We start from the raw sequence: 16066 nt of genomic DNA, 5'->3' as shown, positions 1-16066 counted from the left end.
TTCTGCTCCCTGACTTCCTTTAAGTCGCAACTAAAATCCCACTTTCTCCAGGAACCTTTCTCCAACCCCTCTTAATTCCAGTGCCTTTGCTCTGTTATTATCTCCTTTTTATCCTGTATCTAGCTTGCTTTGTATATATGTATATGTGTATGTGTATATACATACAAAAATGCATACATACGTGTGTGTGTGTATGTATGTAATTTGCATGTTGTCTCCCCCATTAGGTTGTAAGCTCCATGAAGGCAGGGACTCTTTTGTCTCTTATAACATCCCCAGCACCTACCATGGTAGGTACTCCATAATCCTGATGAAATCACAAGTATAGAGCAAAAATATTGTTATGCTATCTAATTCACAATTAATGCTTAGTAATTCTAAGAATGTCCTCCTCTTCTTCCTACTGTTTGCAACTTGGTAATTTCATTAGCATCTTCACTAGAGTTCAAAAACCAGCTCTGTTCCTTCAGAACATACTAAGCACCTCCTATGTGTGAGTAGTTTAATGTCCTGTCATTTTAGTCATTTATCATTAATTTGGGCAAAAGACTTGATAGAGGAATTTAATGCTTTTGGCTCTAGTGGATTTGTGCTGTCATTGATGTGGCTTTTCCCAAAATCCCTCCATGTACATCCATCATCCTTGGCAGCTATTGTCTATGGCCTCCCATAATAAGAAAGCTTAGGGTCCATCCAGTGGTCTGAGGGGTCTTCCTATATTTCTTTTGACGTTTCAAGTATGCTAGTGGAGCAGACAAGCTTCCCAGAGGTTATCCCTTGCTCTTGTTAAACAGTCATTGCATCTTACACCATTGAAATTTTGTATGAAATTATTACAGTTTTATTATAATTATTTTTATAATATTATTTATTATACTCATTATAATCCATCATAGCTTCTATCTTTATATCAATTTGTCACCAGTCACTTAATTTAGCTGTCAGGTGCAGTTTTTTTTTTATTGCATGCCATATTCTTTACTCATTTTAATTCATCTTCAAATTTTGTACTACTTTTGATTTACACTCCTAACAAGTTACTAGTCTAACTATACACAGACCTCTGATTCAGGAATGACTCTTATATCTGTGACCAATCATTTCTCTTTATTAAAATCTAAGTCTCATTCATTTTCATGATATTCTTTGGTCCTTACCATTTCCAATGTCTTCTAGTTCTTTTAAGTAAATTGTTTCTGATAGATAAATTGGTTTTCAAGTGTTCTTTTCCTCATTCCGGATCCATAATTTCCAACATTTTTCACTATCCCCACCTATTTCCACTTTTGTATTGAAGTCTCTGAATTAATATCATAGTATTTGCTTTTGACAAAAATGTTTTAACTTGTCTTTGAATTTCATTTTTCCATGCTATACTTGTACAAGATTCATAAGCCATCTTGGAGTCAGGGTCATGATTAATTACGCATATACATTTCTTTTTTTTTTTCTTTTTCGTGAGACGATTGGGGTTAAGTGACTTTGCCCAGGGTCCCACAGCTAGTAAGTGTCAAGTGTCTGAGGTTGGATTTGAAAGCATATACATTTCTAATAGTTTCTGTGACTGACATTGAAACTTCCTGTTTATTTTCCAATAAGCAGTAATAAAGTACATTGGATCATGTCCAATTTAAAAGCAGAATTTGCCACAGAAATAACTCCACTTATATTTTTAATCCTATAAACTCCTATCCCACCCCCATTCTCTTAGGACACAAGTATATCAATCTATCAAGTAGTTAATGAAAAGAAGAAAGAGATAAAATGGTGCCTTAAAGGGCTTAGCCAAATGAAGGGGAGGTGTATAAACACACACAGGTATATGTGTGTATATGTTATATGCATGTATCCATACACACACACTATATGGGAGAGCTGAACGTATTTTGAGGTAGGATGAAAATAACCTATGTAGAGGAAGAAATGCAAGAAGGGTGAGGGGGTAGGACTTTAAAGTCATTAGCATGTAGGGGGATTCTGTCTTGCATTTCTCCCTCTATTTTTATTCTATCCAAAAATACAGTTATGTCTCCCATATAAAAAATATACTTCCCGGGGCAGCTAGGTGGCACAGTTGATGGAGTACCGGCCCTGAATTCAGGAGGACCTGAGTTCAAATACAGCCTCAGACACATAATACTTAGTAGCTGTGTGACCCTGGGCAAGTCACTTAACCTCATTGCCTAACCACCACCACCCCCCCAAAATGAAAAAAAATATATACTTCCCTTTGATTTTGCTTTTGAGGAAACATTTTATCTCTTCCCTTCCTTTCACTTTATAATTACTTGAAAGAATAGGCAATATTTACTGCTTCTTTGTCCATACTACACAACCTTACTCCAGAACCCTGAGGCATCTGGCTTCTGCTATCACCACTCTCATCAATAAAATACTTTATAATAATAAAATTCTAAATACTATATATTATAATAATTATTATGTATAGAATATGTATAATATGTATATATATAATATATGTATACATAATATATCTTCTAATAATAAAATGCTGTCCTAATAACCTCTTTGTTGACAAATCCAGTGACTTCAGTCATCATTTTAAGGCAGCTAGGTAGCACAGTGAATAGTGCACTGGGCCTGAAATTTGGAAGACCTGAGTTCTAATGTGGCCCCAAAGAATTAATACCTGTGTGACCCTGAGCCCTGCTGCTTGCCTCAGTTTCCTTAAGTATAAGATGGGGATAGCACCTGCCTCCAATCCAATGATGTAATATTTGTAAAGTGTTTAGTACAATGCCTGACTCAAAGTAGATGCTGAATAAATGTTTGTTTACTTCCTTCTTTTACCATTTTCCTTCCTTCCTTTTATGTAACTCTCTGCATCATTAACATTGTTACCCTATCCTTCAAACTCTTTTCCCCTTTAGCTTCCATGACACTGAATTTACCTATTTTAAATCCTGCCTCTGGTCATTCCTTTCCCATACTTCCAGGATTTGTCCTCTTTGGCCTATTGAAAGTAGCCATTCTCCAAAGTTGTAATCCAGCCTCACTTCCCTATTTCTGTTAACCGTATTCATCTTTTTTGACTTTGTGACAGAGGTTGATACAGTCGACCACTCTCTTTCTTAATATTTTCTCCGTCTATAGTTGTACTGATATATGTACTGTCTACTGATTATTCACTGACCTAGCCAAACACTCCTGTATTTCCTTCTGTAGTTTATCTTTCTTCTTCTGCCTCCTAAGCACGTGTGTCCTCTAAGGCTTTGTCTTCAGTCTTCCCTTTTTTTCCTTTCTCTATACTTTTTCTCTACTCCAATGGCTCAAAAAAATCACTTTAGTTTAACAAGCATTTTAAAGCCCCTACTCATACACATGGCATCGTACCTGAGATACAAAGACAGAAAGGAAAAAAATTCCTGTCTTCAAGAAGCTTCAGTTCTACAGAGGGGATACAACGTGTGCACAGATGAGTGCAAATAAAAGAAAATTTGAAAAGAAGAATGCAAACAGCCAAAGGGATGAGGAACTGGCGACTGAACTCCTGTACAGACAATTTCCAAGTCTATGTTTCCGGCCCCAGTCTCTCTTATGAGCACCAGTTCTTCATTTCCAACTGTCTGCTTGATGTTTCTGTGTGCAGGTTCCTAATAGTACTCCTTGTCTTTACCCTTAACTTGCTAACAACTTATTTCTGTTATTGACATACCATATTGCTAGTCACCTACGTTCAAAACATCAAGCTCAACCTTCACTCTTCTCTGCTCAGCCTCAACTTCTCATCAGTTGCCAAGTCATTGATATTGATCCCACAGAATCTCTGGGATCTATCCATTCCTTTTTATTAGTAATTCTAACCCCCTAGTTAAAGCCTTCTTTATCTCTCCTAAACTATTCATGTAGGATCCTAAATGGTTTCTTTGCCCCCTTGTTTTTCATCTCTGATCTATCCTTTACACATGCCAGAATAATCTTCATGCTCAAACCTAACTATATTACTCACCCCTCAAAACTTTTCATGTCTTCCTATTGCCTCTGGAATAAAATGCAAGTGACTTAGCCTATCATTTAAGATTCTCTGTAACTTACCTCCAGCCTGTGTTTTCAAGTATATATCACATTCAACTTCAAACATTTTTTAAAATTTAAAATAATTTTTTTTTAAACATCACACTACGTGCCAGCCAAACTGCTAGCTGTTTGCAGATCTCTTCCTGCACACTCCATTTTCTCATGGATTGTGCCCCATTCTTGGATCACACTCCCTTCTCTTCTCTTACTGTTGAAATCTTTTCCTCTTTTTTCTAAGGCCGTTTGGATTCCACTTCTTCCTGATTTCCACTTTCCTCTCAGCCCAGATAAAAATGATCCCTTTATCTTCACATTTTCCAAGAGTACTTTGAGCTTCTCCTTAGCCCTTATCACATTTTACATTATATCCTGTTTATTTTGTTTATATTTTATTCCCTCTCTTTGAGTGCCCAGACCATATTGTCTTTCATCTTTGTGTTCCAGGTACCCTAATATATAGTGCCTTTTAAAAAGTAGATGTTGGTTGAAAGAATTGATATATGCTTTTCATTTGAAATAATACTTATTCCAAACCATATATAGAACTTTCAAAGAATATTATTAGTATATCTTTGACAAAGTATTCTCTTTCAGGCATATTCCACAGTTGGAACTCCAGATTACATTGCTCCAGAAGTATTCATGCAAACTGGGTACAACAAATTGTGTGACTGGTGGTCTTTGGGAGTGATTATGTATGAAATGCTAATAGGTATGACTTTCATTATTAACTTCAATCTGCAGTATGTAAATGTTCTTAAGGGGCTGTGACAGAACATACTAAATATTTATAGTCACCATTAGAAATATGTCATCTCATGGTTTTTGTTTTGGGAAAGTTGTTAATTCTATTTTTGTTTATGGTAAAATAATGATGGAAGCTTTGGGTATGCATGTTTTCAACATATTTAAATATGTTTTAATATGTTTTTCTGAGTATAGAGTTTAGGGAGATGTTTTTAAAACCATTGTGGCAAAATGGGGATAGAAGTACTTTTACAGAATCCTTTATATACTTTGAGAAACAAGGTGGTATCATGGATAGAGAGCCAACCTCAAGGCCAGGAGGACTCGAGTTTAAGCCTGACTCTGGCACTTACTGGTTGTGTGACCCTAGGCAAGACACTTAACCTCTAAGTGCTTTAGACTATATCTCTAAGACTATATGTTGCAGAGAACATGATAAACCACATTAGTAAAGGAAGCTTTCTTTTCTGGGAATTCTCTATAGTCAAATCAAGTCAAGTCAGCAAGCATTTGTGCCAGTGAAATGATGGGTCTAGTCTCTGTGTTATATATATTTAAAAAAAAAGTGTGTGTATATATATACATACATATATATATATTTTTTTTTTTTTTTTGGTGTCACCTAGTACCTATTCTCTTTTAAAACACGTTGAGCTGTGTTCTATCTTATGGTCCAAATAATCCCATATTTAGCAGGGATTGCAGACATCATCTAGTTGATCCCTCATTGGCTACCTGTTCCCTCTAGGATAAAATGAGAACTCCTCAACCTAATACTTACAGCTTCCTACAGTATGTCCTCAACTTCCCTTTTATGCCTTATTTCATATTATTCACTATCACAGACTCCTCATTCTTGTCAAGTTGGACTATTAGCTCTTCCCCAAATTCAACATGTCGTTCCCTGTCTCCATGTCCTCACAGGGGTTCCTCCTTCTGGAATGGACTCCTTTATCTCTGCCTTTCAGAATCCTTATCTTTCTTCAAGATTCAGCTCAGGCACCAACTTTCCTTCACCTCAGCAGAAAGTAATCTCTCCCCTTGTCTGCCCAATGACTAGAGCTCTTTGAGCTCTTCTTTACCTCACTCATACTTCATACATGTTTATTTGTTTTTGTGCTATGTCCCACTGGTAAAATGTAAGCTCCTTGAGGGATGGGACCATTTTATTTTTGTCTTTATAGCCCCTGTTCTTGTATTGCGTTGTAAGTGGTAGGTGTTTAATAAGAAAGGAAGGAAACAAGCATTTTTTAAAGTACCTGCTATGTGCCAGACACAGTGCTAAGTGCTTCACAAATATTATTTCATTATTTAATAATAATAGAGCTTGAATCCCAGCCACAACATCATTGGTTACCATCATTTACTTTCCTCACAAAAATCTCTCAAGGTAGTGGAAGTATTATAAAAATTGTTTTATTCTGAAGTACGTAGACAAAATGATCATTGCCATATGCAAAGTAGAACAAGAAGAGAATTGAACATAAAACTGTGAATCTCTATCACCTGCAGCTTGCTTTTCCTTTTTTAGCACATAATTTTAACATGTAACTTTCAAAGGTCTTCTGTTTGTGCTTCCTTCTGTTCTCTTCTCTACATTTAAAAAAAGTGCTTCCATGACCCTCTTTTCTTTCTTTTTTCTCCTTTTGAGAGGCCACCCTAACACTCGCCTTCATCATTCACCACTGACAAAAAAAAGAAAAGAAAAAGAAAACTCTTGCAATAAATACACACAGTCAAAAAAAAATACATTCCCACATTGTGTCCAAAAATATATGTCTCATTCTCTACTGAGAGTCCAATACCTCTTGGTCAGGAGAGACATAAGTAATAGCATTTTTATCACCATGTTATAGACAATGAAACTGGGGTTGAGCTTATGTAACATTCAGCAAAACACATGTTCCCTGAAAGTAGCCACAGTTCCTGGCACCTAGAAAGTACTTAATCAATGCTGACTGATTGATTGACTTGCCCATGGTCACAGAGATAGTCTTCATAGTGGGACTAGAATTCAGTTTTCTTGACTCAAAATTTCATGATTTTCTTGTAGACAGTACGCTAGAGGTTTTCAAGCAGGAAGTCAAATTAACTGCTTAGCTGAGATCTTGTAGAGAGCTGCTTAAGAAAGGTGGGACTAGATAACCTTTAAGATTCCTCTTGACTCTGAAATTCTATTAATTCAATTCAGCAAACATCTCTTAAGTATTCAATGGCTGCAGATCACTGTGCTGAGGACTAAGGAAGATTCTGAATTTAGCTAAAATGCAGCCCTGCCCTCAAGGAGTTTATAATCTAGTCAAGAGAATGTGATATAATATTTGTAAATAAATATAAAATAATGCATGTTAAGTTCATAATAATAGTTTTAACAAAGTGATACATTAGTGTCAGTTGAGTAAAGGTCATTTCCAACTGAGGCAATCAGGGGAGGCATCTTTTATTAGGAGGTATTTGAGATGGTCTTTAGTGGATGGGTAGGAATTGAGCAGGTGGAGGAGAGCTATCTTATTTTGGGCATGAGTAATAGGTCAGACAAAGACGTGGAGTTGGGAGGGTGCAGGTATATACCTGGGACTGAGAGGTCTGTTTTAGCTTCGGTGGAGAGGGAATGAAGGGGAGCAGTTTAGCATAAGACTGAAAAGGTAGAATAGTATCAGATCATAGAGAAACTTGAATGTGCCAAAACAGAGGAGACAAGTTTGACCTTGAAACAATAGGTTTTTAGCAAAAAGTAATGTGAACAGAGCTGTAGTTAAGAAGTTAAATCTGACTGGCAGTGTATAAGAAGGATTGAGTAGAAGGGGAAAGCAAAGGCAGAAAGCTGTTAATAAGTGGTTAACATAATGTAGGAAGGCAGCAATGAAGTGCCTATCTTAATGAGAGTCCAGTGGGAATGGAGAGGAGGAATTGGAGTTAGGACGTATCAAAAATGTAGAATTGGTAAGATTTAGTAAACTAAGTGTATATGGGATGAAAAACAGAAATGAATCAAAGTTAACACTAAGGTTTTGTACATCAGAGTCTGTTTCTGCCTTACAGAGCCAAGCAGATTAGGTCTTATTTCTCTTCTCACGTGCCGTGACTTATATAGCTCTTACTATGTTTGATCAAAACATCAGATGAAACTTTATTATCTTTGGTATGTAGGATATCCACCATTCTGTTCTGAAACACCACAAGAAACTTACAGGAAAGTTATGAACTGGAAAGAAACTCTAGTATTTCCTCCAGAAGTACCTATATCAGAGAAAGCCAAGAACCTAATTCTCAGGTTAGTGCCTAAATCCATATAAATGACCCATTGGAATCTTAAAGATACATAATTAAAATGTAGCAGGATATTTTAATTTTTTCAGCAATTCTAATTGGGATTTAGAATATACTGATAAAGAATGTACCCTATTCAGGAATAGCCTGATCTGCCCCTTAATTAGGATGGTAAACAGCAGTGATTTTTTGAATATATATAATCTCATGAAAAAAAATGAATGAATAATCATATATTAAGATCCAAGCTCTGTGCTAAGAGCATAATGTACACTGTATATAGCTACAAAAACAAAGACAGTCTCTACCCTCAAGAAGTTTACGGTATCATGGGAGACGATGCATATACTTTACAGTCTAACGAGGGAGACAGTTTGGTTTGAAAAGTTACTAGTGTGGTAAAGGGAACGACAATGAATTAGACTGATACACACCCTTTCTAGGAGCAGTGATAAAATTCATTTGATTATGGTTACCAAAAAGAGTGGAGGACATAGTTAGGGGGACAGAAAGTATACACCCAGTATGGCCACTAATGGAAAGAAGTGAAGAATGGCTGGATCCCAGGCCTAGATGCAGTGGACAACTGAGGCAACCACCAATCGGGACAAGTTGCAGGCGTGGGTAAAAGTTTTTATTCTCTTGTACGGTGAGCTGGGAAATAGTGTTATAAGGTGTAATTAATCTGTTGGTCACACTATTTGGGAAAAACTGCTGTGAAAACTGGGAAGCAGTCTGGCAGAAATTAGGCATAGACCAGCCTTCACACCATATACCAGGATAAACTCCAAATGGTTATATGGCTTACATGTAAAAAGTAACGTATAAACAAATTCAATGAGCAAGGAAGAAGTTGTCCATCAGATCTATGGAACTGAAGAAGTTGAGGACTAAACAAGGGATAGAGAGGACCACACAAGATAAAATGGACAATTTTAATTATGTAAAATTGAAAGTATTTTTTTAAACAAATAAAACCAGTGCAGTTAAAATTAAAGGGGAATAAATGGTTGTGGAAAAAATCTTTGCAGTAAGTTTCTCTGTTAAAGGTCTCGTATCTAAAATATATAAGGAATTAGCTCAAATTTGTAAGACTAAGAGTCATCCTCCAATAATAAATGGCAAAAGGATATAAACAGGCAGTTTTAAAGGATGAAATCTAAGCTGTCAATAGCCATATGAAAAAAATTCCCTTAATCACTAATAATTAAAGAAAAGCAAATTAAAGCAGTTCTAAGGTTCAGCCTCATGTCTATTAGATTGGCAAAGATGACAAAAAAAGAAATTTTGTTCTGTTTGACCATGTGTATTTGCTATGAGGGCTTATTTTTCTTTATATTGTTTGGAGGTAAATGAAGAGAGAAAAATAAATATTCAAAAATTGGAAAAATAATTAAATTTGGAAGGACATAAAAAGAAAGCAAAAGAGCAGTATAGTATATGTATCTGTCTAAGACTATGGCCCAAGCTTATAAGAAGAGAAGGGAAAAGGTAAATTTGTTCTAATTGCTTGTTACAAATTTCTATAACCTAATTCATCTACCCATTCACTCAGTAATCATTTGCCAAACACCACTATGTGCAAAAACACATATTTGTTTTTCCTCAAAATTTACAAATACAGAATTATTTTATGTTTATTAGTTAAAAGATGAAGTAGTTCAAATAACTGATTTAATAATAACTTTTTTTGAAGCTTTCTTGATTGTTATGTTAATAGCTTGCTTCCATGTTGTAGATTCTGTATTGATTCAGAAAACAGAATTGGAAACAGTGGAATAGAAGAAATCAAGGATCATCCCTTTTTTGAAGGAGTAGATTGGGGGCACATCAGGTATGTTTATCCAGCATACATGACAGGTTAAACAAAGTTAAAGTTAAAAAAAAAAACCAATAAACTCTTAAGATCAATTTGATCATATCCTGTCAGAACCAAGATAAGAAGTAATTTCATTACAATAGTAGGTAATCAATGTATTTTTTAAATTAAATTAAATTTTTTTTGGTGAGACTATTGGGGTTAAGTGACTTGCCCAGAGTCACACAGCTAGTGAGTGTTATGTGTCTGAGGCCAAATTTGAACTCAGGTCATCCTGACTCCAGGGCTGGTACTCTATCCGCTGTGCCACCTTGCTGCTCCCGTAATCAATATATTTCTAAAACATGCAATCCATTTTTCATAATTACATTCACATTAGATTATGCAGGTTAAAGCTAATTGACTAAATCCAAGTGTCATTTTCAGTGATTAAAAAATAATTTGAAAATGTACAATTGTGCCTCTGTTGAGAGTTTTCTATTTAGAGTGATTTTTCTTGATTGAAGTAAGGATTTCTGCTTGATCAAAACTATTAGCACGTGCAAATATATTTAGATGTGATAGTAGCTATATTTTTCACCAGGGTGATGGGTTCATTAGACACTTCTATGTATTTATAAACCTCATTTAAACAATTCATCTTGAAGTAAAAGAGACCATTGGAAACACATCAGATTAATTTGCTTATTATTCCTCACTCGCTGTTTATTGTTGGTTTTCATTAAATAATTTAATCAGAATACTTTCATCATTTTATTGTATTATGATTCTTGCTATTTAAGCCAGTGTGTAAAATTCTGGGAAAAAAAAATAAAGACACTTTTCTTCTACCTTTCAGAGACATGTGCCTAGAATTAGTAAGAGTTAATGGTATAGAGCTAAAGAATGTTAAATTTTACTCATTTAAAAATATATAGTATAACTTGTTTCATATGTGAGGACTGAGATGTCATGAGGCCTGATCATTTTCTTTTATCCTAATCTGCATGACTGCTGAAGTATACAGTGGAAAAAATATTGGATCTAGTACCTAAAGGGACCTGTGTTCCTTCCTCTGATTCTCCATATCCTGTGCTACTTTGGGCAAGTCATTTAACTTCCTTAGGCCTCATCTGTAGATGAGGTGGCTAGACTAAAGATCTAGAGCTATGATACTAAATTTGCACTTTGTTTTCCTGTTTTATTTTTTTAATTTGGTTTTATTTTCAGTTCCAAATTCTTTCCCTCCATCTATCCCCTGTAAGTTTGTGTTTTTATTTTTTTAGTTCCTTATGATTGTTTTTTTATTTTATTTATTTTATTTTTTTACTTAGTTTTATTTATTTTTAGTTTTCAACATTCACTTTTATAAGATTTTGAATTCTAAATTTTCCCCCTCCTTCCCCTGCCTCTCCCCAAGATGACTTGTAACCTGATATAGGCTATACCTGTACAATCATATTTCCACATTCGAAGTTTGCATTTTAAACAAACTGATGCATTGAGTTTCCTTTTTAACATTGTAATCCCATTTCTTTTTCCCCTGTACTACCCTCTCCCCCTACAGAGAGGGTAATGAAAAGACCACTATCAAGTTATCACTTCTGATCACTTTGCAGATTACAGAATGTTCCAATCTTGACTAAATCAAGTTGGAGCTAGCTATTCCACTATTTAATACCAGACAGGACACAAGCACAATTTGACATTCTCTAGATAAAAGATTCTTCGATTTCTCTAAATTTATTACCCTCTTCTTCCAGTCTTTCTTTCCTTCCTTGGCTGGAGGTAGAGATGGGACAGCAGTTAGGAAAATAGAATATATGATAGTATTGAGTTAATAATGTCATGTAAATAGATTTTTTTTATTTTAAATTACAGAAAGTCTTTAAATTACAAATTTTAAATACATTTAACTAATTGATCCTATCATACAGATGATGGACTTCCAACACAGACCTTCTAATGCCTCTGTCATTCTTTTGTAATGCCCAGAGAACAGCATGCAGAATTTCTGAATGGGATTTTTTGGTTAATGGGCAACTTAAAGTAAATTAATATTTACTATAGCTGTTTAATGCTCTTCTTTGGCATGTGTAGGGAGAGGCCAGCTGCAATTCCCATAGAAATTAAAAGCATTGATGATACATCAAATTTTGATGAATTTCCTGAATCTGATATCTTACAACCAGGTAAGAGAAAATGCTGCTTTGAACTTTCTTGATTATAAAGACTACAGAAATGTGTTTATTCTCCTGTTGCTCTTATCTTTCATTGTAAAAGTTCTTTGGAATTCCTTTGTACATGGTTAACTTGCTGTCTCTGTTTTACAGTGCCAAATACCACAGAAGCGGACTACAAATCCAAAGACTGGGTTTTTCTCAATTATACCTATAAGCGGTTTGAAGGGCTGACTCAGCGTGGTTCTATCCCTTCCTACATGAAAGCTGGGAAATTATGAATGAAACTCACATACGCCCACACCCCAAAAGAACTCAGGTAGCTGCATCACCAAGGCTTGCTTGGCGTAGATAACAATACACTGAAATAAATATTCCCAAGGACGGTGGTGCTCATCGACTTCAAGAGGAAATTCTACAGGATTAGGATTTCTAAGACTTCTACAGGAATTAGTTGGCAGTGCCAGCTGGATTTTTTTTAATATTTGACTATTTTTGTTAACTTTATTATACAAAGGTACTGGAATAAAAGGAGTGTACATCCCTTTGTAACTGCACTGCCTTCGCGCATATTACGTCCATTCTGCCTCTGTGTACTGTGGCTTTGTACTGTAACACTTCTAATCGATTCAGGAGAAACACATATCATTTAAAGCAACATAGGCTAACCTGTAGGTCACGGTGCAGTATTGCTGTTTTCTTGCAAACCTTATGGGTTTAGATAATCAAGATAAAAGCCATCTTCCATAGTTGTTAGAACACTTGCCCTATTGGTTTAAACATCCATAGAGCATATATAAAGACAACTTAAATAATGATTTTAATAGAAATAGGAAATACACTGGTTATTTAAAGTTAATTAGGTTTATCATCAGGTTATTGTGCAGACTCCACCATACAGGGCAACAAGCTTATGAGCCGGATAAGGAAGTACAACACCTCCACTCAAACACAACACTAAAACCATTTACTTTTCATCCAGAATTACTGTGTACTGTTGTACACATCTGTCTGTGTACTCTTAGGGAGATGTAATTATAGAATATAGAGAGCATCCAGTTGCTTTCCTTAAGGCAAACGGTTTTTTTTTTTTACAGAGAACATGGCATTATTTTCATTTAATTATAGCAAGTTGGTTTTAAGAAATGACTATATGGGCTGCTTGTATGTAGAATTTGTGTATTTTTATTAAACTATTTTTTTAAATGTCAACCTTCTGATCATGATAATGAACTGGCAGAGATGCCAAGAGCTCTTTACTTTGGTTTTCCAGAAAGATGAAGTTAATACATATCAGACCTGTTGTTTTTTCTTTCATTGAATGGAAGTTTCTCCTTGCATTATTGTGCCATTAGTCATTATACTCCAAATGTACCAAAGATCCTGAATTGAGTGGGTGTTCATGACTAAGAGGAATTTTTATTTTCCTTTGGGAATGACATATTAAGATGTGAAAGGATTTTGATTGAGGTTAACTTATTCAAGGGCAATATTATTCACATTTAGTTTTATCACTGTGGTTTAAGTAGATGGGTTCCAGGAAGTGAATGTTGGCCAAGGTTTTGTGGATTGGGTGGGGGGAGGGGATGTAAGAATTCATACTCAAATCTAATGATGTGGCCAGTGAATCTGTCTTGCCTGAAAGTTAAATAGTCTTTTGTAGCTCTATATTTTAGTTTTGAAATGACTATCTGAAGTTTTAGCATTTCATGGGGACCTAACAGTTAAAGAGTAATCCTTTATCTAAGAATGCCCTAATGATTTGTGTCTTCAAACAATGAAAGCAGTCAACAACTACAGTTATTGTAACTGACCTTTTTCCAGAATCTAGACTGATGGTTTGCTCTTAGGAGGTTTCCTGTTCTTGAATAGGAAAAATTACATATGAGGATTATGCAAAATTTTTAAAGCTTTTACAGTTGTTGCTGCTAGGTAACCTCACATCTGTCTCAAGAACATCTAGCTTTTACTTTTGCCACCTAATGTTCAGTTCCAGTATTTGAACCTGTGTTGTGTGTTTATCCATGACTTCATCTTCTCTATTTTCCATGTATGGGTCATGCGACTGAGTATCCTAATGGCGAAAGCTATTAAAATTTTGATTTGGGTTATCTCATTTTGACTAACTTTCTGATTTTTCAAAGCTATAACTGCCTTTTATAAACATTTTCAGCTTCCAGGATTCTTTACTCGATACTGCTTGGGTTTTTTTTTTTTGGGGGGGGGGTTAGGCAATTGGGGTTAAGTGACTTGCCCAGAGTCACACAGCTAGTAAGTGTCAAGTATTTGGTCTGAGGCCGGATTTGAACTCAGGTCCTCCTGACTTCAGGGCCGGCCCTCTATCCACTGTGCCACCTAGCTGCCCCAATACTGCTGGTTTTTTTAAAGAGCTGTCCTAAAAGGATAAAGGTGTTTTGGTAAGATTCAAGGAGATTGCAATTTTATCCAATTCTTAATTTCCCCTTTTTAACCTTAGTAACTAGTGCAGTAAAACATTGTTAATTCAAGATTCAGAAGGCCAATATAATATGTAGTAAAAGGAGCTGAAAGATCCACTTTCTCATTTTAGTTGGAAGGAAGCAGAAAATTTAGCAAACCTGCTTTTTTCAGATTATTTCATGGAAAGAACCTAGAAACGTTCCTAATTCCTTGTCAGTGGAAGTCATAAAAAGTTTACTTTGTTTAGATTATCACATGTCACTTTTCTCACCTTCACACAAGTTAACAGGGTGATGATTCACAATCCATCGGATCATTTCATCAAAAGCATTTTAAGTGCCTATCTAAAAGCAATTAAAGACTCTCTGTCCTTTGTGAGCCTACAATTTGATTAATGTGCAGATTAAACAGGTGATTTGCAAAGTACTATTGAGACAGAATTTTCACTATTACACATTACCATATTTCAGGTAAACCACATCATTTAAATGGCAAAACACTAGGGGTTAATAGCACTTGCTTTGAAATTTGCCATGATTTTGAATTAACAGAAGTTTTACTATAAATTATTTTTTCCTAAATATATATATAAAACTGTATAACTCAGATTTCTTGATATCTTGATTTTAATGTAGACTTTGACTTTTTTATTGAAAAAAAATCACCTTTATATTAAAGTGAATTATGTTATTTTTCTTTATGTACATTTCTTAATACAGCTTTAAATCTCCTTTAAATTTACCAAAATGTAGAGCTGTCAGAAAATATTGAATTGCTTAGAAGTCATATATGTGATTTCTTAGCAAACTGATTTTAATAAAATTATTTGGTGAAGATGGGAAATAAGAACTGTAAAATATTGGAAACATTTTTTGATCTTCCCAGGTCATTATAAAACATTAAGGAAATTAAAATGTAAGCCTGATGTCCTGTTATTTTGTTTTTTAACCCCTATATATTTTCCTGGAAATCTGTATATTTTAAAGCTGTTTTTCCATATATAAGTACATTATTTTAATTCTTGTCTATGGAAAATCTACAGAATATTGGTATTCCACTTTATTGGGGGTAAAAAAAAATCAGTTGTCCAGTTTTTTACAGTTTCCAAAGAAAGCAGATCTCTGTGTTGATAAACAGAGATCCTGTGCCCCTAAACACATTCTCTTGTCTGAATCCCATAAAAATTCTAGATGAATATTTTCTTCTTACCCCAGTATTTTCACTTTATTTTCATTTAAAGTTTTTTTCTTTTCACTTTAGAAGTGCACTTATTTCTGAAAGATGTACATGAGAATACTCAAAATAAACTTAAATAAAAAGACATTCAGACCTCTAGAGGCAATGCTTCAGTTTTCTATGAAAGTTTAATATTTGAGGGTGATACTGTTATTTTAAATAAGAACAAGGTTACAAACAGAAAAAATAGACCTCCATTCTTAAAAAAGCAATCTGAAAACATAGTTTAGTAATTGTGTAGAGAACTAATCATCGGAATATTGGGTTCTGTGTTCAGTTACCAAGATTTGTAAATGCTGGTTTTGGTGGGGCTTAGGTTTCTTTTTCAAGAGTCAGACAAGAATAAAAAGCTGTGTTT

The 16066-nt window shown here is 34.9% G+C and overlaps 1 protein-coding gene across 7 annotated transcripts in view; it reads left to right on the top strand.

The window, feature by feature from the left end:
* Window positions 1-14149, top strand: part of STK38L (serine/threonine kinase 38 like) — a 116228-nt gene extending 102079 nt beyond the window's left edge. For 6 of the 7 annotated variants that reach the window (XM_078154957.1, XM_078154956.1, XM_078154965.1 and 3 more), the window contains 6 exons: window positions 228-290; window positions 4633-4750; window positions 7936-8059; window positions 9794-9889; window positions 11954-12045; window positions 12187-14149. In XM_078154957.1, coding sequence (XP_078011083.1) covers window positions 228-290; window positions 4633-4750; window positions 7936-8059; window positions 9794-9889; window positions 11954-12045; window positions 12187-12314 — 621 coding nt within the window. In that variant the 3' untranslated portion in view covers window positions 12315-14149. The remainder of the gene's footprint in view (window positions 1-227; window positions 291-4632; window positions 4751-7935; window positions 8060-9793; window positions 9890-11953; window positions 12046-12186) is intronic. The other variant, XM_020965095.2, reaches the window with a different exon arrangement.
* The last annotated feature ends 1917 nt before the right edge of the window (window positions 14150-16066 follow it).

This window comes from Phascolarctos cinereus, unplaced genomic scaffold (genome assembly GCF_003287225.1).
Source record: "Phascolarctos cinereus isolate Bilbo 61053 unplaced genomic scaffold, phaCin_HiC Scaffold_1;HRSCAF=81, whole genome shotgun sequence".
Taxonomy (NCBI): domain Eukaryota; kingdom Metazoa; phylum Chordata; class Mammalia; order Diprotodontia; family Phascolarctidae; genus Phascolarctos; species Phascolarctos cinereus.
Note: the sequence above shows the minus strand (reverse complement) of the source record. Positions and strands in the feature narration are given on the sequence as shown.